Raw genomic sequence first — 27,364 nt, forward strand, 5'->3', positions numbered from 1 at the left:
TTAAATACACACCATTACGTCTGTCACACATGCTTTAATACAGTTACTAGACTTTTAACACATGTTTCAAGTTGTTCAAAAATCTACGTATAGCACTCATGTAGAGATGTGTTTTAGTGCTGAAAGATTCTATAACTTTTTCTTCCACAACAAAAACATATTAGTACATGTAAGGATTGTACAGCTTTCATTAAACAAACAAAAAAAACCCGCAATGTTGCAGTAACATAGTTCCATACTTGTGAAAAAAAAATCTCTGCAGCCTCATCTATCAGCCTCTCTCCGCTACCAAAGTCCCTCCAGTGGGCTCCTGCTCAGTGTTTATTTGTCTAACTAGTTAGACTACTGGGCCTTGGGGCTGGCCCACCAACACACACACACACACACACACACACACACTTCCTAATTTTTTTCTTTATTAAGTGTTAGAATTACTCCTTGGCAGTTGCTTAAAGTAATCCAGTCATTTGTTCTGTGGAGCTGCCAAACCTTGTTTCCTTCGGCCATATACAGTGCCGGCTCGGTCAAAACGCTCGGTTTCTTCATGAGGTTAAACCCCAATGAAAAAATGACCCGAAGGAAAAAGCACAGCAAGCGTTTGGTCTAAAGACAATTGCAGGCTACAGAACAATTGCGTGCCCATTTCAAGGAGAGATTGATGTTGTGCTGATAGAAGTTATTCACGTGTAGGAAAATGCACACCGATGTCAGGGTCTTGATCCCGCATTGAACATTGGAATGTGTGAAAGAAGTTATGCAGTATGCAGAGGGATCTGCTTTATTTCATGTTATGTGCTTTGAACGAGTTCAGAAGAAAAGCGGGTGGTTATACAGTATACAGAAATGGAAGCCAATGTCATGAGAATGACTCCAGAGAGTTAGAGGGGATCAAAAAGAAAGGAGAGACAGAGACAGGCAAAATGGATGAACAAAGAGAGAGGGGCAGAAAGAGAGAGAAGAGGAGAGAAGCAAGGACGGCAAAGGATGAGCAAGACGGAGAGAGAGAGACAGAGAGAGAGAGAGAGGGAGAGAGAGAGAGAGATATTGCTGATGATCAAGTCCTCAAGGTGAATCATCTGTAATTACTCACGTCATCCACTGACTGCGCTCCGATAAGCAGCCTGCCCTGGGAGAGTGCTGCTCACAAATGATTTCTCATAATGTGGCAGTGGCACTGAGCCCTCACTCTCACACACATGCACGCACACACACACACACAAACACACACAAACACTATTCACATTGATGGAGAGGCCGTGGCTATTGGCCTACCGAGACACACCGTGCTCCGGTCAGAACAAATTAAGAGCTTAGCCTCCACAAGATGTTTGCTCCAGAGCCTGCAACTAGACAGACAAGTGTGTGTGTGTGTGTGTGTGTGTGTGTGTGTGTGTGTGTGTGTGTGCGCGTGTGTGTTTTTGTGTAGAGTGTGTGTGATCCAGATATACTGTTATCTGTCTGGGAGGCAGGCTGATTGCTGAGCAGTGTCCAGGGGGCTTAGTCCTTCACAAGACTAAAGAGTGTTAAAGATTACATTCTTGCATGCTTTCATAGCATTCTTCAGCAACAAACCAACACCCCAGACACTGACTGTGAATACAAAATTGAATTATTGGGCATATACAAAGTGAAGTCCATTTTTCATAGGAACCAACAGAGGAATACAACTGAATTTCTGTTTTTCGCCACGCCTGTTGTGTTTGTTTTTGCTTAGCTAGTGATTATTTACACTGTGAAATTTGAAATACTAAATATTTTAAATATTAAATGTAGAAGAAGAATAGAAACTTATGTATTTGCTCATCTACTTATTTGACAATGTTTTGTATATTTACACTTATAAAACAAGTGTGTGCCATAAGTTATAAAACACATCATTATGATGAAGTGAATGGGACTGCTTATTCACAATCCCAAGAATAAAAAAGGAAAATAATGTAGAACTTGTATTGTATGTGCAGGGAAATGTCCTGCTTGTATACATGTTGGGCTCCTACTCTCCACAGGATTGTAGATCTTTCATAAAAGCAGTCACAATGGCATTGACTGAGCTTTGTATACAACTTGACATCTATTGAAAAAAAAGCCGGCAGTCACAATGTGTGAACTCATGAGAAATACTTAACACACGCAGACATTCACATCTCACATACTAATTCTCAGGTCTGGACGTGGAGGGCGGTGAGGGGCCATGCACACTATAATGGCATGTCTTTCTATGTTCTGGACGAGGTCCACCACTTCAGTCAGCCAGCTTTCTTTTTTTTATTTTTGCTGTCAAAGTACAGACTGCTTTTTCAACTTCTTTAGTCAGCCAATGACTCTTAAAGCCCCCCCATGCCCTGCTGCCACCCCATCTGTGAAATCAGCTGACCAGCATAAATTGCTCCCCTGTCGCCCAGAAAGAGAGAGAGTACAGACAAAAGCCCATCCATAAACAAGGATTAGTAGGGAGGGCATAGGCACCAGAGAGGAGGTGGAAGAGGATGAAATATAAAGTTTGTTAGTTATTTTCTTTATTGTAAGACCAGCTGATGCTAACTCTCTGACTGACAGCAGTATACAGCGTGGCAACATATTCAGATATACACTTTAGCACAAGAAATGCATTAGACCTGAGCATAAATAAAAAACACAAAAAAAACAACAAAATGTCCTCCCAATGTAACCATTGCAGTACTATGAATGTATTGCAGTCACGGTTCTTCGGAATTGGTTGAAAATTCCTTGTTTCCAGCATCCTTCAGCAATTGTTGCCAATGTATCCCTGAGCAATGCATAACATAACGTAAGGGTAAGGCTTTGAGCTCTTCCAAAACCACGAGAAGATATGAAGTGTGTATTTAGGTTTCCCTTTGGTAAGAGTGGCTGATGAAATGTCCTCTGACTGATATGCTGCAGTTGTCGTGTCTGTGACCCCACTGCCCTCAATGGAGCTCAACGGCTCTTGCTCTGGGCGCTCTAGATTTTTACATTTAACCACTCCAGCTGCAGAGGTAAAATGGACAGTTGTAAACACACTTTATATGTTGTTTTCTGCTTTTCCCAATATTTTTATTATAAAGCCCCATTTAGTAATTCCACGTCCAAAAAGGACTAAAATCTAAAAACTCAAATCTTTTATGTTAGTTAAGCAACAGCTCCCGACAGGTTGTAGTTTGTTGTGAGTATATTACAGCTAAGGGCCGTTTTTCGGCCTGGCGCTCATTCTCAATCTTCCTTAATCACAACTAGTCTTAAATGCATTGTTACCCTATACTGATCCATAAACAGGTCCATTAACTCCCATTGACCTGGATTTCTTTGAAGTGGGTGAACTGGTGTGCTGACTCGCTGATTCTGAGACGTGCCTGTTGCCGTAGTTGTAGATGTCATTAGCAGATCAGGTTACCACACTCCATTTCACTGTCCCTTTAGCTGCTTCACCTACCTACAGCACAGATCAGAGAAACCAGGAGCGGGATCACATCAAACTGTGCCCCAACTGGGACCATCAGGGGTCGGGGTCAGAGGTCACAAGGACTGGTGTAGGGTCCTAGTGTTGTTATATATCAATTAGAGGACAGAGAGAGAGAGGAGTTACTCCCCCATGGAGAGAAACAAGGGGGTTGCTGCTCACTTGAGACCTTTATTTATCCTGGTTGACTTACAAACAGTTCCAACAGTTCACAGTGGGAGTTGCCTCCGAAAGGTAGTTGTGGTAACAATTTTGAAAGAACATGCCCAGAATATTCTATAACTCTGTTTATTTCACTCCCTCTTCCTCCTTGTTAAGCGAAGGACACAAAACAAGCTTAAGTTAACAAACACGGGGAAGTGATTCAAGGTTGTCATGATGCAATGTTTGGGGATGGGGAAGAGGATATCTCCATGTAATAGATGCTATCCTCCAGAGTGGGATGCTCACATCAAGCGGAGGTCTCATTTACTTTGGCAGAGACTTGCTTAAGTCAAGCAAGTAATCTTCTTTGGAATAGGATATGGAAAGCCTGAAAGCAACATTTAAGCGTACATACAGACTGACTGACACACACACACACGCACACACGCACATGCACACACACACAAACACACCTGGGTTTGATTTTGAATCTGTGTGTGTGTGTGTGTGTGTGAGACTGTTTGTGTACAGAAAACTTCAGACCCCTCCCAAAGACAGCTTAAAAGTGGAGAGCAATCACTCGCAGTCGCTTTAGATTTATCTCTGTGTGCATCATATTGGTGGGCATGAAAGTACATAAAGGGATAAGACATAAATCCTGCAGCTCTCACAGACATCTGCTTACAAAGACAGAGTATTACACACACACACACACACACAGAAACACACACACACAGAAACACAAATGCACAGATGCACACAACATGCTCATACATATGACAGCAAGTGAATGTTCACAAACACACACTTGCTCACCCAGTATATAGATGTGTATGTTCAGTAATTTTGCCAGTGTAGCGTGCTTTTAGGGTAATGGAAAACAAACAAAGTGCAAGACTTTGGCACCAGAGACCAGGGTTTGCATCCTGAGTTACACAAGTTCAGAAACACTTTGGTTAATGTTGGGAAAATATTGTGGTTTAGGGAGAATGTAGAAACAAGTTATCATGGAATATGGAAACAAGACATCATAGTGCTTTAAATGCCTAAACATAACCATGAAAATGATAATCAGGCTTTATGCTAAAATGCCACAAAGAGATATTCAATCAGGAAAGACTATGTTGCAGATAGAATGCTAAGATTTATTGTACATGTGAGACCAAACGTAGAACCTGACTGTTGGGAAGGAGGGGGGAGGAGGGTTGCACATTTGCCTGAACAGACAGCTGAATGCAAGGAGGGAAGACATTTAAAGCAGGATGGCATGCTGTGATCGGATCATGAATTTTGTGGCCAATTCTGGATTGATTACTGAAAAGCGAATGTCTCTTAACAGCTGAACAGTTTTAGGGAGAGATGATGGGGATTGGAGTTTATTTAGAAGTCTTCCTGAAGGAATTTGCAGTGAGCTTTATTAGAGGGAAGACTAATGTTTTATGACTTTTCAGATACTTTCATTAAAATGTTTTCTCATTAAAAACATAATTTGTACAACATTCAAACATATTTTCTGCTGTTAATTAGTAGTGTATAAATTTAATTTCTAGAAGATAGGGTCACAATAAAATATGTGCTATAATGTTATCGCATCATGGTTCTAACTGCACTTTTGTGGTTTCTTTAGGAGGTAATATTTTTAACCAACAGTGGGGACACATCACATCTGCACAAAAAAGTTAGATTCCGGGTTGTGTTGCTTGCAACCCTGGCAGAAAGCCATGTTTAACTATAACAGAATGTGTGTATATAAAGCTGAAGCAGATTAGGATGCTTTCGGTTCATGTAAACTGTAAGTATGTTGTCGTATCAAACATAATGTCAACAGAATCATTGATCATCAATCAAGTGGAAGCTCTTGTCTTCCTCTTCTTTCTGTTGTGTCAAAGTCTATCAATTTTTTTTGCAGGTTATCACATCATTATGTCTACCTATATGGTACACTAAGCTATTTAATTCGAGAGTAAAGTGAGGTGAAATGTTACATTTAGCTTCATCTCTTCATATCTAGCCCCACTCAATAGTGTCTCCCCCTGTTATTGTTAGACCTATAAAGAACTTGGACTATAGTCTGATGAATGAGGTGATGCTGAGGAAGCCCTGACAGGGGAGACTAAACACCCATGGACTCTCTCCCCTCAGTTTTCCTCTCACTTTACCTCTCCCTCCCTCTCCCTTATTTATGCTCTATCTTTTTTACTTCCTCTACTTTCCCCTTTCTTCTTCTTCTTCTCTTCTTCTTCTCTCTCTTTATCTCTCTCTCTCTAATGGGTCAACTTTAGTGTGAGATGAAAAGCAAGTGGCTATCCTTCAGCCTGAGAGCTCCTTGAACACCACACACTCATATATGTATGCTTTACACCCACACAACCGGCACGCACACCCACGGACCGGCACACAAAACCGTGTAATAGAGAACCTCGACTTTCTTAGCTCGTCATTAATTCCGGTGTTAGGCTGAAAGCACCTGCTGTGTCCGCCTGCTTTGGGACTTTAAACACTTCACATGAGCCTTATGTGAATGTATATGTGTGTGTGGGTTTATGTTTCCATTAATGCTTGTGTGAAAGGAGCGATAATTCAGTTTCCAATTACCCAGAAAGCGTTTCTCTTTCTCTCTCTGTCTCTCCCTCTCTCTCTCTTTCTGAAGAAAGCACTGCTCATTCAAGCATACATCCATTCAGAATTTTTCACGGAATGAAATACAAATAGTTAAAAGCATCAATTTACACATTTAGGACCATTCGTTGTAATGACTGTCATTTTAACCACAATGAGCCCAGTGTTTCAGGTGTTTGCCCATTCATCATCGCTCTGATTCAGTGTTGATTTGCCTGGACAGCAAAGCCAATGCGCATGATCAATGAGTCTTCCCGCTGTGTTGAATTCAAAAGGAGTGACCCCGCTTTCTTTTTCTCCTCTCCTCTCATTGCTTTCTCCCAGTGGAGGGAAAATGTAAGATAGCCACGAACGTTCCTGGTATACACTCACATCTGTCTATACTTCGTAGCTTCTTTTGTTTCATAGTGGATTCAGCACGTTTCCTTTAGTAGCAGTAGTACTGTGATGCAAATAACCAAGACTTGCAGCTTGAAAGACCGCACTTGTAGAAAAAAAAAACATGTTAGTAAAAGGGTGGAAAAAACACTATAAGATTTTGTTAATATTTAACAGCAATTAAGCAGCTTTACACAAATTTAGTAGGATTGAGAAGAGAAATCACACTTCCTGATTTTTTTCTGAGATATTTTCACAGTGCTCTAATCGAGGAAATTTGGCTAAGGCAGCAAGTTTGCTTTTAATTAATTTTAGTCATTTACAAGAGATCTGGTAGTGTGATTTTTCACCCTTAAGTGTTTATTAGATGCTTAGTATTCAGCAAGAGTGAATGTGGATCTAAATAATTCATCTGTAAGTGCTTACAGGGTGGAGATAACTTTTTATTTTTCTCTCTCGTATCCACCCCTCCTTTCCTCTTTCTTCCTCCTTCTTTGACTCCAAACTCCCTCCTTCCAACAACTTCCTCTTTAACCTCCTTACAATATCTTGATCCTTTTTTCTTGTCTTTTGACTCTAAACCTTATTTTCCCTCTATCGCCTTGCTCTGTCTCTGTTATTTGTCCTCTCATCATCATATATTTTTTACCTAAACTTTTGAATACATTTGTACATTCTGCCTTACCTGCGTCCTCCACCATCTCCTCCTGTTCAAATGTGCGCCCTATTTCCTCTTGCATGTTTCTCTCTTTCTCTCTCTGTTGTTTGTTGCTCTTCCTCGTCTCCCTCCATTTCTCTTGTCCATCTCTCCTTCTCTCCATCTTTTTCAGTGGGAGGAGATCAGTGGGGTGGATGAGCACTACACTCCCATCAGGACCTTTCAGGTCTGCAATGTGATGGAGTACAGCCAGAACAACTGGCTTCGCACTAACTGGATCCCTCGCCAGTCAGCCCAGAAGATCTACGTGGAGCTGAAGTTCACCCTGAGGGACTGCAACTCCATCCCGCTGGTGTTGGGCACCTGCAAGGAGACCTTCAACCTCCTGTACCTGGAGACGGACGACGACCAGGGCAGCCACTTCAGAGAACACCAGTTCACTAAGATTGACACCATTGCCGCTGATGAAAGTTTCACCCAAATGGACCTCGGAGATCGCATTCTCAAGCTCAACACTGAGGTGCGTGAGGTGGGTCCCATGACTAAGAAGGGCTTCTACCTGGCGTTCCAGGACGTGGGCGCCTGCGTAGCTTTAGTTTCAGTGAGGGTTTATTTCAAGAAGTGCCCGCAGACTGTGAGGAATCTTGCTTCCTTCCCTGACACGGTGCCCATGGACTCCCAGTCGCTGGTTGAGGTCAAAGGCTCATGTGTCAATCACTCCAAAGAGGAGGAGCCTCCGCGAATGTACTGCAGCACAGAGGGGGAGTGGCTCGTGCCTATTGGGAAGTGTCTGTGTAACCCGGGATACGAGGAGAGAAGCAACACCTGCCAAAGTAAGACAGCTCTTCTTTCATTAAGATGCATTTTATTTCTCAGTCCCTTCACACTTTTTGTTTAAAATACGGTGATACAGACAAAGCAAAGTTTGCCAAGGCTGCAAAGTGTGCAAAGTGTTTGATGAGAAGACTGTCACACTTCATAACTGTCAGTACAGAATTTAATTCCTAATGCCCAACCTTTGTGTATACATGTGTGTATGGTTGTGTGTGTATGCACATTATGTATTTGGGATACTTTCAAAAGAGGTTTCCCACAGTGTTGCTGGATAGTTGTACACGGATGTGTGTGATCTGTTATCCAGGTCTGTGAGCTGCGTGGTGCAGTATGCAGTGGTTCAATAGACATCTTCTGTGTGACACATCATTAGCTATGGGAAGATCTTAACCAGAGCCGCAAGGATGGGACTGATAACCCAGAAGAAAGGAGTAGGCTGGAGTGGATGGTGAATAATGAAATAGTTGTGGTGATGGTTGTGGGTGTTGGTGGAGTCATGAGTGGGTAGCTATTGGAGTCTGGAGATTCTCGACCTCACCAGTCGATTGTTGCCCCGAGGTGGTTGCTAAAGCCAAAAAGTACATGTCTGGCTGCCTGGCTTTGCCTTTCATTTTCAGTCTGTCACCTCATTATCATCACACATGCATTGCATGGGGATTGATTTAAGTTGTAGCCAGTTGGTTATTGGAAAGAATCAGAACTTTTCAATGTTAGAAGTAACTGAAGCTCGTTGTGGCTCCTGGTGCTACAGAACTTGAAACATTGCTTATTACTCATTACCTAAGGGTTCTACTAGCATATTTGGCTGTTTTCCAAACAACTTGTTCATTGATTGTTATTATCCCTTTGTCTGTACTTGTTCCTCTTCATTTGACTTTACTAACTACTTAGACAATAAGCACCTGATGCCCCGTAGTAACTTTTACATCCCCTTTGGGATCAAGCAACCAGTGGGTTCAAAGGTTAAGTGTCCCCTTGTGCCTTTCATCTCAGCAGATCCAAGTGTGAATAAAATGAGCAGTTATATGAGTTAGTAACTTCCCAACAAGTATGTGTATTTTTACCTTTTCAAAAAGGTATGCACATAGACGTAACTAGATAACTTTGCAACAGTCAATTTCCTGTGTGGTTTCCGTGGCTAGTGTTACAGATTTTATCAATTACAGTTGCAGTACTTCATCAGTGTTTTTCTGTAACAAGATGTTTTGCTTCCGTACAGTAGCTCATCCACTGCAGCAGCTCCGTAAATGTGTTTTCAGAATGTCCCACAATAGGTTTTGTACAAAGTATTTTTAAATACGTGAAATATAGTATACAATATATGTTAAAGCAGTAAGTTAAACGTATATGGATGTACGTAATGTGTTAAATATCTTGTAAATAATGTACAATTACAATAGAAGTGGTTGCTTAATTTATGCTCCACTGGTTTTTGTTTCTGTATATTTTGTTTGACTATGCCAAAGACAGCTGAGACAGAATCTCCAGCTGCATGTGAAACCCCCACCTTCTCTTTGTTTTGGCTGGTTTCTATGGTCAATATTGGACAAGATATGCCTCTGCCAAAGGAGCCAGGCACAGCCTCTAGTGGTTGTGCCACAATGGCTTTAAAGGTCCAATGTGTAGAAATTTCTCCTATCTAGTATTGAGATCATATATTGCAATCTCTCTCTCTCTCGTGCCATATAGTTCAAAGTACGTATCACAGCTACGGTAGCCTTCACACTTCAAAAAGCCGGTCTTTTGCTCTTTTCAATATTCTTTTTCTTTTTTCTGGGTGAAGAAGAAGACTCCTCTTCCTGAAATTTGGATTTTCAATTTGTGTGGTCTTCCATGTTTCCTTCTTCAAACTTGCCGTGGCCGGAAAGCAACAATACTCATTAGCAGCATTAGCAGCAACTGTGAGTTCCTCTTGTGACAGAGAAAACACAAAAGGCAGAGCAATATGCCCTGTAAGTATGTATGCCAAAAGGAATATTTGGATTTGGCAGTTGTGGTAAATATTCATGACAAAGGACAAGTTTGTGAACGGACAACACTGATTTTGATAATGAACAACTAAACATGTTACACACTGGATTTTAAAGAATCCAGTGTGTAACATCGTGTGTTGAAAGTTTGTCGTCAGCTCTTATTCCTAGTTACTTTATTGTTGCTGGCCCTAAATGCTCCCATGTTCATCAACTCCTTCGTCTCCAGAAACAAGCTCAGTGTTAATTTAAGATCAAAGGCGGTCTCCCAGGTCAAGCCCCTGCTGTCAGAGCAAAGGGAGGCTCCTTTTCTGGGGCTGTGGACTGCAGACGAGCCTGTCTCACTGTCCAGATGCGTGGAGAAACTTTGTTGCAGCTGTCAGATGAAAACCTCATATGTGCAATATGTAAACAGCTTGGGGGAGAAGGTAAATTGTCGGCAAAAGAATGACAACCATAAGGGTTTTCATGACATATGAATTTGCAGTTTAAAAAGAACATTTGACCGGGGACATTTACTTCCCAACCTTATTTACTTCCATGAAGAAAGAGTGTTTACAGACCTTTAAAGGCATTCCAATAGCTCTTGGGAGTAATCTTAATTGGGAGTAAATCATGTCATTTCTAAATCTTTGTCCTAATGATATTAATAAAATAAAGGGAAAATAAACTATTTTGTTATAACATTTTATTCAAAATTTTGGCAGCTTCAGTCCCCAAATTCAGCTTCCCCCCGAAATTTGAAAGGGCAACAGTTGTAGTTAGAATAGGACGTGATGTAGACAAATGGCAGCCCGCTGTCCCCCTTCATACCACCCTCCTTTCACTGTCTCTGTGAATTGTGTGAATGTTTGGATGTATTTGACAATCTCTTATTAGTTTTAGAGAGGTCTAATGGACTCTAATAAGGTCTTATGTTACCATGGAGTGGGACAGCTGCACCAACAGGCCCCCACAGCCCCCGTGTGCAGCCGTCGGGGGCCCCAGCGCAAAGCTGGCTCTCCAGGCCCTCCGTGTTAACAGATAGATGACTGCATGCGGATTAGGTCACCGTACAGACAGATAGCGAGAAAGATGAAAACATTTCAGTGCTACAGACAGATAGAAAAGTAAGAATTGAACAGATGTCTGAACCACAGTTTCTCAAGTGTTTACATGTCACACACAGAAATAAGGTCCCAAACACACTTAATCATATTTTACCCCATGACTCCACAGAAAAGGTTGTTGATTTATTATTACATTGGCTGCACATGGGGAAAAATGTGCATTCTATATTTGGTTACTCTTCCTTACATTGCTGTTTCTCTACATAATAATATAATAAAACAAAATGACATTCAGCTAAGACCACTAACAAAATGAATAATCTAGTAATTGAAAATACAATTGTTTGGATTAAGGTGTTTTGGTGTTGGGTGCTTTGACCATTCCGAATCAGACGGATAGAGCACCTTTGCTGAATATTACATGCTTTGACATCTCGAAGCAGCATCGTCCATTAACCTATGCGTCTTTTCCGTGTGTGTGTGTGTGTGTGTGTGTGTGTGTGTGTGTGTGTGTGAGGTGTATGAGTGACAGAGGAAACGAGAGAGAGGAGAGCAGTTGCCCTTGTTTACACAGACTCCAAAGTGTGTTTAATGGCTTTACTAGAATACACTCCAGTATTAGACATTATCTTGCTTGTATGTGTGTGTGTGTGTGTGTGTGTGTGTCTGTGTGTGTGTGTGTGTGTGTATGTATGTGTAGCCTGAAATGTTTGCAAAAGCGGGATTGTTTATTCAGTGGCGCCTTCAAAAGAACACTTGAATTCTGTCTGGCTTTGGCAATGGGACACTGTGTGTGAGCTGCTGTTACCAGAGTGTGTGTGTGTGTGTTTGTGTGTGTGATATGCATGTGTGTGGCGGATGGCTGCATTACATTTGTCACATGATGCAGTGTATATTGCTGTGAGCATATTTTGATATTTCATCATTCATATCGGGGCAGATGTCAACGGATCTTTTGTCAGGGAGAAACTCAGTGAGTGCATGTGCCGTCTTTTCGACTGTACGAGGTGAATGGAAGCGTCCGTCATCGTCTGGATTACTGTATGTTTTGTGACCAGGCTTCGGCCTTTCCACAGAGAATTTGAGGCCTGATCTAATCTCTATAAGTCAGTCTTTCATCTGTCATTAGAACAGACTGGAGCAGGTGAACTAACTCCTATCCACCATCAGTGTGAAATTCCTGCAACCCTAATTTGATCCTAAAACAGCAAACGGATGTCTGTCTGTCGAGTTTGAGTATGAATGTGTGTGTGTGTTAAGTGTGTGTGTTGCAAATGCAAGCAGCTGTTCTGCTGTACGTTGCAGAGAGACCCAGGTTTAAATTCTTACTGGATTCATCAAGACACACAATCCTGAAATTTGCCAGTACCATAATGCTTATTATAATTACAGATATACAGAAAATCCATATTCACAGACACATGGACACATATACCCAAGCATACTTAAGCCAGAGTTGCTGGTTTTGCATGGATTACCTACCAAATTGTATTATAAGTGGAAGAAGAGAACAGCACTAAAAATGAATTTTGCCACGTGAGGTACAGATAATTTGCACCAATGATACATGTTGTAAAATAATTTGTTTTTGATGACTGCAATGATTTCAGCATTCATTTTTTTCTGTCTCTGCTCACCCCTGTGGCTGATGGTCTTGGCCGCTGATTCAAAGACCTCTGACCATCTAATGTTGAAAGTTTTATATCACTCGCCACTCTCTCGCTACAGTGATTTAGCTGCTTCCCTCATGCACAGACATGCTTAGCCTTCGGGCAGACATGTTATAAGATACATCTTTTATTGGCTGTGTCACGCAAACATACATTGACCTGACCAATGAAATGCTCAAGCTCAGTACTCCAAAATCCAAAATGTAGCATCCATTTTATCATTTGGTTTGAAGCAAAGCATTAACAATCATTTACATGACTCACTGTATTGTAATTGGGGTTGCTGGAACTGCTAATGAGAGGTTTTCTTGTCCCTTATGTTGGTGTAAAATGGAGGAGAGCCGGTGCTACTGGTGCAGAAACTCATTTCGCATTTAGCTTGCAAAAAAACACTCACATGCTTTCAGGAGTGGTCCGACCACACCAGAGCTAAAATCCCAGTGAACTTGGAATGCATCAAGTTGTGAGATAGAGGACTTTAAAGGGATGCCAGTGTTGCTCTGTTTCTGTTTTTTAATGAATTTAAGGTGGGATTTGACTAATGTTGTGTTCCACACATGAAGTATTCTTTCTTGAGCAAAATAAACGTTAATGCTAAATATTTTAACATTCGGTTTCTACTTTTAAATATTTATTGATCTAATACCCATACAGACCAATTAGTAAAAGCAGCAACACTGCAGAAGTCCCACGGTCATGATTCCATTTTCCTTCTTATTTTTCTCATTACCCACATTGTTTTTTGTACTGGGTTTTATTGTATATTTTTCTGCCAGGCTGTTGAGGCTGAGTGTTGTGAATTCATGGAGCTATTGGCTCTCTTCTGGTCCCTTGGAAGGACTCTGTTTGTTTGTGTTGGCCGTTATATAACTGCCCAGCTCTCCACAAGAACAAGTCCGTTCTTCACACAAACCCCATCCCCTATATTAAAATGACTGCATTTCTAATACAACGACAAGCTTACATATATCACAGATTTTTTTTCTTGTCTTCATATGTTAGCAAATATGCTTTTGCATTATTATATTTGTTTATCTGTGTGTGCATCATAGAATTGTTGCATTTATCTATCCAGTTCACGGAGTCCTCTGGGCCCTTGTTTCTTTTTTCCAGCAGCCCCACATCGTAAACCAAAGTTGCACACATCGACAATGGGAGCCGCACAGTCTAGCAGAGCACAGCAATAGCCTGTTACTATTTGGCATTCCGATTCTTGTTAATGGGCATCTCCATAGTCATTGTTGAGAGCAGGTGTTACTCATATACTTCCGCCACACACATCTTCAAATGTAATCCAGATCCTGTGTCCTGTGTGTGTGTGTTCGGGTGAGTGAAGTGGTATTTTGCACATGGTTCTAACACTAGTGTTCCGTTGCATCAGAGTCCTCCTTTCTTGTCAGTTTAGCTTAATGTGGAGGCTTTCTCTGCTGCTGCCTTTTGGCTGTGCCCTGTCGGGCATTTCCCCTTTTTGGAGCTGAAAAGGAGAGCAAAGGCTAAAAGAAAGAACAAGGCCAGGATTGAGTGCTCCAGTGACAAAGGTTTTTAATAATGTTCACACTACACTTTACATCATTTGCTGAATGTAAAAAGTACAGTCTAAAAGCACTACTGAAATCCCAGTGTCTCATCCAAACTAGCAGACACACCATAGAGAAATGTTTTCTCAAGTTGATGGCAGAAACCTTTTGGGAATATCTTTGGGATTATATTGGGATTCTGCATCTCTGACATCTCTGCATTAGTCATGTTTCCATCAGTGTATTTTTATGTGCATTTTGAAGTATCACATTAGAACATGTTGATGGAAATGGGAATTTTTAAATAAGTTTATCAAATTTGTTAAAAGATTTTAGGTGTTTTTTGAATTTTTCAAGAAAAAGTTTGACAAATGGGAGATGGAAAAAGCTTTGCCGAATAAGTTTTGACGTAACTCACATTAATAGTCCCGGTACCCATTGGATGGGGGAAGGATCGAGAAAGGGGTCCCATCTGGTGCGCTGTACACTTGTGATACAAGGTGCGTGGTGGAATGGCAGTGTGCTTTTGCCTGTGCCTCCGCCATGTCAGGCAAATTGACAAATTAGTTTAAAAGCTTGAATGGTATGGCCCTGCACACGGCGTGTCAGCAAGAACGGTGGTCTTGCTGACACCATGCCACAGCCCTGTATTCTGCACAGGTGGCCAACTTGTACCATGTTACCTCTCTCCATTTAGCCAAAGAACTTTGCTTCCAAACTCTTTGATTTAGGAAGCCGGTTTGCTATCAACAACCATGCGTAACGTCAACTTGTGACTAAACTATGCTTTACGTAGTCTAGTTTATTCGCTACGAAACAGTTGATGGTTTCTAATTTCTGTTTTTGTTTGTTTTACAATATTTCAAAAGTTTTCTTAACATTCGCTTGGAAACATGGCTATTTATCTCACATGTTTCAAGTTGCATTGCATCTTGATCTGTTTAACCTCGTTTAGTAACTTTTAAGCAACTGTGTTGTGGTTAAACAAAGGGCAATCCATGCTTTCAAGTTGCGGTAATGAGGGACTGTTTAAAAGCGCATCCTCATTTCAATCTGATCTATTTGTGTTCATTTTTTATTTCCTACTGTTTCTATTGCTGCCCAAATTTTCAGTCCCTCCAGTACTGTTTGACTTTTTGAGGATCTTCCATAACCTTGATGTTCATGAAAAAACCTGAGCTAATTAAAGCATGCCGAGAAGCCCACAGCAATCATACTGACTCCCACTCCACAACACAGCAGCCGGGAGGGAAATCTGACTGGAGGGAGCGAGAGGGAATGAGAGAGAGAGAGAGAGAGAGAGAGAGAGAGAGAGAGAGAGAGAGAGAGAGAGAGAGAGAGAGAGAGAGAGAGAGAGAGAGAGAGAGAGAGAGTTAATGAGCATAGCGTTAATTAGAGACACAATTCAGCTGTAGTCCAAAGGCAGGAATTACTCACTAAGCAAGAAACTCAGCAATAATGCTGTATATGCTCATAGACACATCTGTGTGTGTGTGTGTGCGTGTGTGTCATTGAGAGTGTTAGTTCCTTCCTGCACGAGAGAGAAAGAGAGAGAGAGAGAGAGAGAGAGAGAGAGAGAGAGAGAGAGAGAGAGAGAGAGAGGAGGACAGAGAGTACACATCCATACGCTCAGCCATTGCTGTACATGCAGATTGAAAGCCTACATTTGCATATGTCGGGTTATTATGGATCCCATGCAACTTCTAGGCGAGTCCCGCCCTACAAAGCAACCCGATTGATTGGGGTTAGGCATGACCTTACGTAGTTAAGGTCAGGATAGGCAACAGGGGATCAGACCTGGAGAAATCGAGTTTCATTACCTTGTCTGGCCAATAATACAGGGTGAATGCTATTGAAGGGCGGGTCTTGACTAGAAATGGCAAATGGTTTCTATGATAACGCACATACCGTAAGCCTGCTCGTGTCTTAGTCCCTCTTAAATCAATGTTTACCTCCGTATCCGGTGTGCACACACACAGTGTATTGATGCAGTGTCAATTTGTAAGTGTGTGTATGTGTACGTGTGTGTGTGGGTGCACGTATGCCTGTGTGAGTGTGTTTCTGCCATGCTGGGCCAAGCAGGAGGTTGTAGCCAAAGATGCAGGGAAGGTTTTTTCTTTCGCTGTATTATTGCCTGTTTGCTTTTCTCTTTATGGACCTTCCAGTTCAGGCTGAGGGTGGCGGGTGAGCCTGTCACCACGGGGCCCTGGTACTTCTGGACTTCAAAGCTATTGGTAACCACAGGCTAAGGAATTCAACTTAACACACACAGACAAATACACCCACATGCACACACATACACAACCAGGCTTTAAACAGAAATGGTGGGACATATAGATGGGGTGTTTATTTGTTGGAGAGGCCTATGCAGTTGGCAAGACCACTTCACAGTGGTCAGTCTTTTTTGTTTGTGTGTGTGTGTGTGTGTGTGCGTGTATGTGTTTGTGTGTGTATACACTATGGTGTGCATGCAGGATGCATATGCAAAAAACAAGAGAAAAAAGAACACATATATCATTTCTGTAAATTTGCATGTGGATGCTTCTTCAGGCGTGTCTTGAAACTAGATGGACAATCACTGTGGGAATGCCGACAATACTGAAGTGTGCGTACATGTGTGTGAGCATGGACAGGCAAGGACAGCGGGATGGACACTACTGGAAACATCCTGTTTGGATACACATGTAATGTAACAGGGGGGGATATGGGAAGAGTAGAACAGGGGAGTCACTCCATCATTCCTGATAGATGAGAGGGAGCAAGCTGGAGAGAGGGCAAGGGAGGGGGGGAGGTAAAGGCGAGAGAGAAATAAAGCGTGCTGTCACTGGGACATAGACCCTCACTGAAAACTCTCTGACGCAGGATGCCTGTTTTGTGATTTTTGATGTTACTGCTATCAATTCAACATACATGTTCATTTTTTTCTACTAATCCTATTTCATGAGTGCATTTCTCTCAATTGCTCCTGTATGTTGATTGATAAAAAGACAGGAAGACACAAAGATTGCAAAATGACATAACCATCGGTGGCATTTCCAATAGTCAATTCATGTTTGGCCTTTCTTTGTCACTGTTTAATGCAATAGTGATTTTAAGTCGTCACAGAAGCATATTCCCCCCAGCTTGATGTCTATTTTGCATAAAAACAGATGAAAACATTAAAACATTGGAAAACTTCTTTTGAATAAGTATTTATTCAAACATTATTTTTTAGAGCAAACAGCTTCATCTTTTTTGTTGTTGCAATTACTTCTGTGGATTCTGGCTCGTCTACAGCATATTCAGCAACTCCTTTGCATTTCACTTAACCCTTTTTTCTCCTCACTTTCTACTACTATCAGTCTTTCACTTCACAACTCTGCATATTTTATTATGTCCATTGCTTTGATGTCCGCCTTCAGCAGAGGATGGCGTTTAAATGACTGCACAATAGCTAAATTAGAGGCCCGTCAGCCACAGCTTCTTAGAGAGCCTAATCCTAATACTACTACTACTACTACTACTACTACTATATTCAATGTAAGCCTATATGGCATTATGTATCTAACTTATGAATAAAACAAGCATATTACTGTAAATCTATTGTGTAAAATTTCTGCTGTCCTTGGTGCTGAAGATGCCCTCGGCGGCAACCTCAGACACATCTAGGCAGCGGCTGTCAAGTGTCTCCCTTATCTAAACACATTCTGCAGGCATGTATAGTGACACCGCGTTTAGTTGTCAGAAGCAGCATCTCATTGTACAGCTGCGATGTGTTCAGTGAAGAGATGACTCCCAATGTCATTTCAGTTTGAAGAACCCAAGCGTTGCCGCATAAATGTCTGTCTTCCAGCAGCTTTCTCGCTGTGCTGCCACATCACGGATGTCAGCATAACAACCTTTCTGTTTCAACAAACAATGAACTCTTTAATGACAGTCAGCAAAAGAAAAGCAGAGGAGTGTAGGGCAATTTCTCATGCACATATTATACCGTACTTTTAAAAAAAACTTTTTAGCCTTATTTATTTATCAATTTAGTTATTTTCACATTCATTTTATTGTTATAGCCTACTGATTTTATACTGATTCGTGGAAATAAATGTCACTTTTGGCTTTTGTGTGTTTACAATGTGCAAATAACCATACACAAATATTGATGTGTATATTTGTAGTCGTAGGTCTCAGTAAGCTTCACAAGCCTTGCTAAAAAGAAAGGCAGAGAACTAATCTTACTCAACTGTTTAATAGTTTACCCTCTACTGCTTTTTATTTTTTGAGTATGTTTATTCCCTCATAGCTGTGTCTGTGTGTTATTGACCTTGCTATGGTAACCTTGGTGTTTTTATTGTTTCCATCGTAATGAGGTCTGCTGGAAGAGAGGCTTCAGAGCTCTTCTTGGATCTGGATCTGTGTGTGTGTGTGTGTGTGTGTGTGTGTGTGTGTGTGTGTGTGTGTGTGTGTGTGTGTGTGAGGGATAGAGGAAGGGATAGAAGGAGGAAAAGAGAGAGTAAGTGCATGACATAAGTGTAAGAGACATGTCTGTCAATAGATACAGGTCATTAGTAAACGTGAAGTGAGTAGAGGTGAGGAAAGGAAGACAAAGTGCTTACCACAGCAGGAACTGCCTCTCACTAGCACACACACACACACACACAAACACACACACACATACACACACACAAACACATGTGCATGCATGCATGCACTAAGCTGAAATGTGCCTTAACTTATTTTTTGCATCACGTTACCTTTGTCTAACCAATCCTTTAGCGCCCACTTGGACATTCCAATGCCATCCTGAATGCATTTATCCATTAATAAGACATCACTTTCCAGAGTCTCCAAACTGTAGGTACATTTTGCTCTGGCTCAGCCTTGGGGTGAACTGGCTGCCTGTCAAAAGTGTTTTTCTTTTTGACCCAGAGCAGGGCTGGAGTGGATCAAAGGAATCTGGTCAGAGGCAAGTTTTATAAATCCTGCATTTTCAAGGATTGGAATGAAAGGCTGTGAAAAGGCTACACTTGAGTTTTTAGGTCCAGTTACAGGTCCTAAGGTTGTCAAATTTCTAGTGCACGCTTTTCAATCCCACTATGACTGAGCTTACAAGGTATCCTGTAGGAGACACTGTGGCAGACTCTGAGACTTAGGTGCACTTTGTACCCTTCTGTTGGTTGTTTTCATTCAACAGATCTGACTCTGCAGATATGTTTCCGTCATGAACGTAAACATATTCAAGGCTGAGGCCATGGTTCTCTATAAGAAAAAAGGGGGACTGCTCCACCTGCTACCTGGATTTTGGGGGTTAAGAGACAATGTGACCAACCATTGGTTGCAGCAGCTAAATGGGCTGTATTGAGCCCTTTGAGTTACAGGTCAATTTTTGTTGTGACCATCAAATATGACCTCAACTTGAGCTTGTGCCTGGAGAAATGAGGCTCTGGAGACAAGTAGCTGAAGTGACCTTTCTTTTTATGGTTGCTGGCTTCACTCAGAGTGACGGAGCTCAATTAAATGAACTCTGGAGTAAAGATGTAGGCACAAGGCATACGTAACTGGGAGGGACGGTTCCAAACTTATTGGGACACATACATCAGCTTTAAAGACTTAGATTCTCTCTGCTGGCTCGGAGGCACTTGACAAAAGCATGCATTTTCAATGAATTACGCAGAATATTTAACTGCAATAAAATGAATAGCTAAAACACACACACACACACACACACACACACACCGTTATTTGCACACAAAATAAAGTAACCCACCTCAAGAGAACTTATTTCTCAACTTGTGCCTCTGTAAAAGAGGCACTGAAGTCCCAGAAAGTCCTGTCTCCCTGAAATGATCCATAGACTCAGACTGCATGCATCCTTGACTCTCCCTACTTCCACATTTGATAGAGATAAAGGAAAAGGTCCCTGCACTCACTTATTGCATACTCTAGCCATCCCTATCCACCCGCAAGAAGCAGAGTGTTGACATTTTACCTTCAACGACGGCAGTTGACTTAGAAATGGTGTCAGATGACATGCCCTCTTGTGTGTGCAAGTGTACGTGTGTGAATGCCTGCATCTGTGAGAGAGAAGGGGGTTATTGTCGTGCAAGCTATGCACTACTGTTGTGTATGCATATGAGTTTGTGTGTGCTGATTAAAAGCGGTCAGGCCTCAGTAATCAGGCCTTTAGCTGTCCCTGCACTCTGAATGTCAAACACAACAGAGCATGCCCAGAGCAGCCAAGCATGGAGACTGCAAGGCTAGACCACACCGGACTACCTTAACGGTCTGCAGCTGTGTATATGTGTGTGTGTCTTTTCCTACTTCTGTGTTTGCCTTTATGCCTTTCTTTGAATGGAATAATGTAGATTGATCAATCTACAGTAGATCAAGAACCACTCATATTGAATAGACTACTTTTCATCTCCCATTGCCAAATTCCAGAAAACACTCTATTGACTGTGTGTATGGAGTTTTATATCCTGCTTTTTCCATTAATTATCAACCAAGCTCCTTTAAGTCACTTACGTTGTTTGGCACAATGGTTTGAAATAATGCAATCTCTTTGGATTTGAAAAATAGATAGTTCTATCAACAAAAATGCAACTTTCATGAGATTTACATTATATAATGTGTCTGTATTTTTTAGAAACATCGGGCAAAATCTGACAGTAATGTTTGCAATATCCATTGCAAAGGAAGAAAATGTAATTAACCATGTTTTATAACGTATGGATGTGAATATTTTATACATGTGCAAATACATTATTGATTTTAAACACTTCTTTATGAATACATATTAATCTATTATCACTTTGTCAAAGTCCTTATGATGGACACTAAATTAACTTTATCCATGGTTGCATGCCTTTCTCTGAAACATACAAGATGTTTTTTAGTATCTGTTTTAGTGTATTTATGTAAGTACATACATACACCAAATGTACATATTAAAGACGTGCAAGAGAGAGAGACATTTCCTTGTTATTGTGCTTGTATTTTAAATATGTTGTTACTTAAATGCCTATTTTGTGTTCCCACTCAGTGTTCCCAGTGTTCCCACTCAGATATCTGTCCCAGAACTGAATGCTCAAGTACACTACATGTGGTTTGTTTTGTTTGGATACTGCAGTGTCTCAATGGTGGAGTTAAATATAATAGGTATGAAATTGCGTCATAATGTTATTAGTGATAAACTGTGATATCAATGAGTTGTTGCTGGTACAGGTACAAGCAAATACATTCAGCCTCACATTTTTAGTTGCTTAGCAATGGGTTAACCAACACCACCGCTGGGTTTCAACAAGTTTTTGTGATGCCAGAAATGTTTAATGCTACTGCTCTCAAATTAGAGGCCTTCTCTCTCTCTCTCTCTCGCTGTCTTTGTCTAAGTCCCTCCTCTTGAAGAGGCCGGAATGAAAGTGTCACTTATACCAGGACAAAGGATTCAACCTTTAAAGGTTGAGGGATACTGTGGAGATGAGCACTGACCTTTCTTAGAAATTACACACTCACTCAGACATTGTCTCTCTCTTCACACACACACACACATGCACACACACACACACATACACGCACACACGCACACACACACACACACACACACACACACACACACACACACAGAGAAATGAGCATGGAAAGTTAGAAGTGATGTGAAGACAAGCAGAGAAAAATGGCAGATAGCAGTGTCCAACAAGATTACTGTGCTCATCATCCACAGAATTCCCACCTCCTCCGATGCATTTCCCTTCATCTCTTCCTTTTCAAATGGATGGCACAAGGCATTTCTCAAGGTAAAGCTAGCACGGCCCACACCAAGGGATACAACTGACCAATTTTTCCATTTCTTCCGCTCTGCTAGTGACATGCTATTAGGTGTTCAATTTCAGCACCTGGAGGCGATGCCAAAGTGCAAAGCCTCAAGGAATGTTACAGAAATCTCACTGATTAATGCAAAAAGGCCCTTCGCACTGGCTCCTGCGTTTCTCACGAGCTTTGTATTGCTATTGGTGCAAACAGCTGTATTGATGTGTGGGGGCTGATGTTGGCCTTTCATCCAAGCCTGCATAGCAGTCTCTCTACCGCTGATATGATTTTTTTTTTTCAATTACCTCAAAATATATACACGGGACAGCAGTCTTATGACAAGTAGGCTACAAATCTGTAAGAAACCATAACATTAAACAATAACTTAGTGGGTGATCTTGAGTTCCCAATTATGAGGCACTCACACTCTCGTGTGAGTGTGTCCGTGTTTGTGTGTTCCTGTGTGTTTGCCTGCGTATGTGTATATGTGTGTGTGTGGATGGGTTGGCGACGACAGCTCAGAACCAAGGGTAATTGAGGTGTGTGGTATTGATGAGACCCCAGCTCTAATGAGCTTTAGCCAATTAATCCATTGATTTACATGCAAATTGCTCCTGAAAGGTTACTGTCTGTGGCTGCCATCTGCATGTACTTACCATGCTAATGCCCTGCTGAGTGACACTCTCAACACACATGCAGAAATCCAGGGGTTGAGAAATGGAAAGTGTGGGAGAGAGAGAGAGAGTCATGACAGCTTGATCGTTGATAAAATGCTCTGCATCTTATTATAAGCAAAATAAGATGTTAATTACAGTGTCGCACATACCACAAGAGTGCACACCTTTTAATTATGAAGCAAACATTTGTGTGTGTCAATCTTCGCCTGCACCTCAGCACTTCAGTGTATCATTAATGTTTTACTCATTATGGAAATACATTTCAGTGTCATACATTTCTGATATTATGACAGATAATACTTTTGCTCTTGTATTTAATCCTTGAGAACAAGTATGGGAAACCGATAATTCTAGGAGGCCAAATAGGTAAATGTTTATGAATTGTTTTGTACATGTTTTTGTCTGCCAGCATTATGTCTTAGAAGGTAAAAATGTTGATGACATTTCTAGTGCACATTCTTTGAGTTTTTACACCTAAAATCAACTAGGCCCACAAACTACTTCATAACTTTTAGTTTTGTGGAATTGAGGAACTAATAGGAATGATGTGTTGGCTCTTACAGAGTTGTTCAGTGTAGCACTCTTTTTTTTATGTAAATTAGTTATTCATATCCATATTCATTCAAGTTCTCCTTGACAGTGTGAGGAAACTGGAGCGAAGAATGGCCCCTTCTGGTTTGCAACAAATTGGTCCTGAAAAGTCTTGCACTTAAAACAATGCAGTAATGCCGAATTCTGCTCTCAACCAGCTAACTGACTGGGGTTCAGTGTTAATTACCAGTGCTCAGCTTAACTGAGATACTCAGTAAATTGTCCCCAGGTGGAGAAAGAATAGGCTATCATCATTTCACATATAGCTGCAGTTGAGCTAATTATGGTGCTGTGCGTGCGTGCATGCATGCGTGAACAAGTTGTGCTTGGGAAGTGTCTTTTTCTACAAATATACAAGAAGTGGTGCTCAATGGTCCAGTTTGCATATATTATTTTTGTCTGTGTATGTCTGTGTTGATATCATGCGCATCTGTGTGCGTGTGAATGTGGTGCATCAAAGAGATTTGCTAGCTTTGTGTACTTTGTATGTGTGTGTCTGTTTGTACATTCAAGCAAGGCGAGACAAGAATTGGCACATGCTAAAACATGCAACTTCCAAAGCCAACAGTTCTCTTAAGTGAGATGTGTTGTGTTGTAATGATGCCATCTATCACTCCCTTAATCTTTCCAGTCCTTTCTCCCCAAACTCCTTCATCACTGTCTCTGTGGCCTCATTAATTTTGCCTGGACTATTTATGGGTCTACAGTATAAAAACAATAAGGAAAGAGAAGAAGGCTTTCCCTGGCACGGCCGATGCTTCCAGTGCATGGGAAAGATGAGGAAGCTTGTTGAGTTAGATGGAGCATACCACATCACTTTCAGTTAATTGCACTAGATTATTAACATCTGGTGAGATATTTTCATATTTGAAGTATGTTTTTTGATGCAGCTAGTCCGTCCGATATTTCAGAACACAAGTAAAAACTAAGCATATCTATGCATATTGTCTTTTAAAGGAAATAGACGGACCAAATTGTGTTTTACCCACATGCACTGCAATGATTTAAGATGATTATTAATATAGGACTGTAATAACCTTAGACGGTGATATGTAAGCATCGTAAATGGCTTGTAGTAAAAGTTATGGATCTAAATGACAGATTCTTGTCTTTTTGGTTTTTGTGGTAATTTTCAACAGGAAAGCCCTTTCACAAACAATAATCCAGGTGAATTACCTCAGAGATTAGAACTGGAACCTTATGATATGATGTCTGACTACCTTCAAAGCCTTCTGACAGTCTAACAATGTTTAACATACAGAATTGTACGACCAAAATTAAAAACATGGGTCTAACAATAAAAATTGGTTACAGGGTTAAAAGGAGTGTAGTTGAATGTTTGTCCCAATGGCTGATAATGAGGATTGCCAGGAAAGCTTGATGGAATGATTGATGAAAGGTGCTGAGGTCCTTGGATCCTAAATTGCTTTTATAACAGTTACGCAGTATGTGTGTGGCAAATATGATCAAACGTCCATAGTAATAATAATTATTATAATAATGTTCATTTCCATGTCCTCATCTTTAAAGTTGACATCTCAGTTTGTGTCAGCTTTCTCATCAGTTGTGTTACTTATACAAGGTAACAATCACAAAATATAAATTTATGCTTTCTTTTTACCTCATGTTTTATCCACTCAGTATGTGACAGCTAGTTATTATCTTTGACGAAATGTATTAGCACGGCCACTTATGACCTGGCTGTGAATGACAACACAGCTAGTGGTTATTGGTGTCCGTAACCTGTTGCCTACTGAACTGTCCTTCCTACATTCTGTCCTACAGAGGGTTTGAGGCTCAAGGACTTTATACCGCAGGACTCTTCCCAGTCGGTGAACTATAATAACATGTGGCTGTTGTCAATGATAAGTATGTAACAGACACTATCGACTAGTCTATATGGGGTTGTAATATGCTCCTGTTGGCTCTTTTGAGGCTTAAAACATGGGGCCACACAAGGCTGCACAGAGCTCAATGGGAGGCCACCTACAAGTACTGTTGTCAAATGCAATTGAACTCTATGTTTGAGCAGTATGAGAAAAATCAGATAAAGAGTATGATATAAACATGTTTTTTAGTAGAGGCATTGTGGAAAAGCATTAACGGATTTTAGCTGCCAGTGTGTGTTGGAGTACTCAACTGTTAAATTGTTGTAATTTTCAAGGAAGAACCAAGATTATCATCATGACAAAAGAGAAAAATTGTATATAATGTATATCAAGCAATTCAACCATTTGGAAAGAGAGCAAGGTCAAGTGTGCACTTACATACTTGATGGGCTTGTCAGATTCTGTAAAGATGGTGAGCTTTCAAATGTTTGCATACAAGATGTAATCATGCCACGTTCTGGATCTGCCAGCAATGAGAACCCTTCACTAGGTTTCTTTTTAATGATGGACTGCACGGCATGGCTGTTTTTGGGGAGAGTGGGGGTTATCACCATGCTGCAGAGTGAAATACCATGTGTGTGCCCAGCAGGAGAACATTCCTATTGGCCCCATGATTTCCGCAGGTCATTCATGCAGTCCTCATCCCCACTGTAATGGCATTGTCCTGGGGTTCAGCTTCCCCTCCGGGCCCCCCACGCTTCAGCCTTTAGCCTCACTGACAGCACTGCCCTTCAGCTGCCTGTCAACCATTTCAAGCCTTGGGTTGTTGATGGGAGAGTGGGAGGGGTCCAGAGGCTGGGGCTAACTCTACATTCATTCTTACATTTGAAAACAATGGCAACAACGCTTTATTTATACTGTAAATATTACAGTTATCAGCATCTGATTTAAAAGCTAAATTCCTCATACTCTGTATGAAGTGTGCAGTGTTCATTAATTGTGAATTGTTTACAATAGTTAACTTAAGATGACCAATTTAACCTGGTGGCAGAGAAAAGGTATGCACTTCTGTGGTATGTAAGACACTGTAATTTACAACTTAGTTTGCAGATTAAAAGATGCAGTGCACTCAGTTGAATTCAACCAGGAAATGGTTAAGTATTATTAATTGTTGTGTTCAACAGGATCTTGACTTCTGAGTGCTAGCATGCTTTTCACACCTGGAGAGCTGAGATCACATTTTAGCATTCACAGCGCCTGGCACTTAAAGTCACAGTATATTTCCGTCTCAGCTTTCTGTGGAATTTCTACAGTAACGTGATAGCCACATAAGAATACAACACCTTCTTCTAGCATTTGCTGAGCTGAATGAGGACATTGTCCATTGTCACTTTGTTTTGTTATACATAAAGATACATGGATGAGGATGTGCGAGCCAAGCAGAGGAAAAAGGTAGCCTGTGCCTTGTAGAGAGGGAGTCTGCTGCACTCCCAAAGTGAATGTATGGGATGAAAGCAGAGGAGGAGGGATAGCATCTGCCACTACTTATGAATTCAACAAAGAGTATGCATCTTTTCTCAAAGCTTCTCTCTGTCCTTTTTCCTCTTTCTCTCTGCATTCTGTGCGTGTAAATGGGGCTGTTCATCATTATTCAAGGACGGAGCTGATTAAAGGTGATTAAGCCCTGCCCATCCATCACTCTCGCCTTTCAGCCTGGCACTGGCCCCAGTATTAAGGGGACACATCAGTGCATGCACGTTATTGTGTGTGTGTGTGTCTGTGTGTCTGTGTGTCTGTGTGTAAGAGAAACTGTCCATCCAATTTTTGTTTTTTTTCCCCAAATATTTGCCATTACACTATTTTCAAATCATTTCTCAAATACAAAAGAACAATATACTCAGCTCCTTAATAATGCTTCTCAATACTAAAAAATACACAAGCGAACTTAAATGAGCCATGGCAGTCCATTCTTTGCAGGACTCTTTGGCAACCCTCTGATTAATGTCCCCCTACTTCTTGATTGATGGCGGCAGTGAGAGCCTTTCTTGCTCTCGCCATTCCTCATAACATTAACCCATGGTAACGCTAACCAATGATGCCAGAGCAGAAGGATAATTCTCATGAACAAGATTTAATTGATTGGTTTTGCTGGTGACCTATTCTTGTTGAAAGTTAGCAACATAGGCTGTTAG

The 27,364-nt window shown here is 41.1% G+C and overlaps 1 protein-coding gene across 7 annotated transcripts in view; it reads left to right on the top strand.

Annotated features, from left to right (window-relative positions):
• epha3 (eph receptor A3) overlaps nt 1-27,364 on the top strand; it is a 96,824-nt gene that overhangs the window by 8,695 nt on the left and 60,765 nt on the right. For 4 of the 7 annotated variants that reach the window (XM_034885109.1, XM_034885104.1, XM_034885105.1 and 1 more), the window contains exons 3-4: nt 6,545-6,556; nt 7,429-8,089. In XM_034885109.1, coding sequence (XP_034741000.1) covers nt 6,545-6,556; nt 7,429-8,089 — 673 coding nt within the window. The remainder of the gene's footprint in view (nt 1-6,544; nt 6,557-7,428; nt 8,090-27,364) is intronic. The other 3 variants (XM_034885106.1, XM_034885107.1, XM_034885110.1) reach the window with 1 other exon arrangement.

Source organism: Etheostoma cragini, chromosome 11 (genome assembly GCF_013103735.1).
Source record: "Etheostoma cragini isolate CJK2018 chromosome 11, CSU_Ecrag_1.0, whole genome shotgun sequence".
NCBI lineage: Eukaryota > Metazoa > Chordata > Actinopteri > Perciformes > Percidae > Etheostoma > Etheostoma cragini.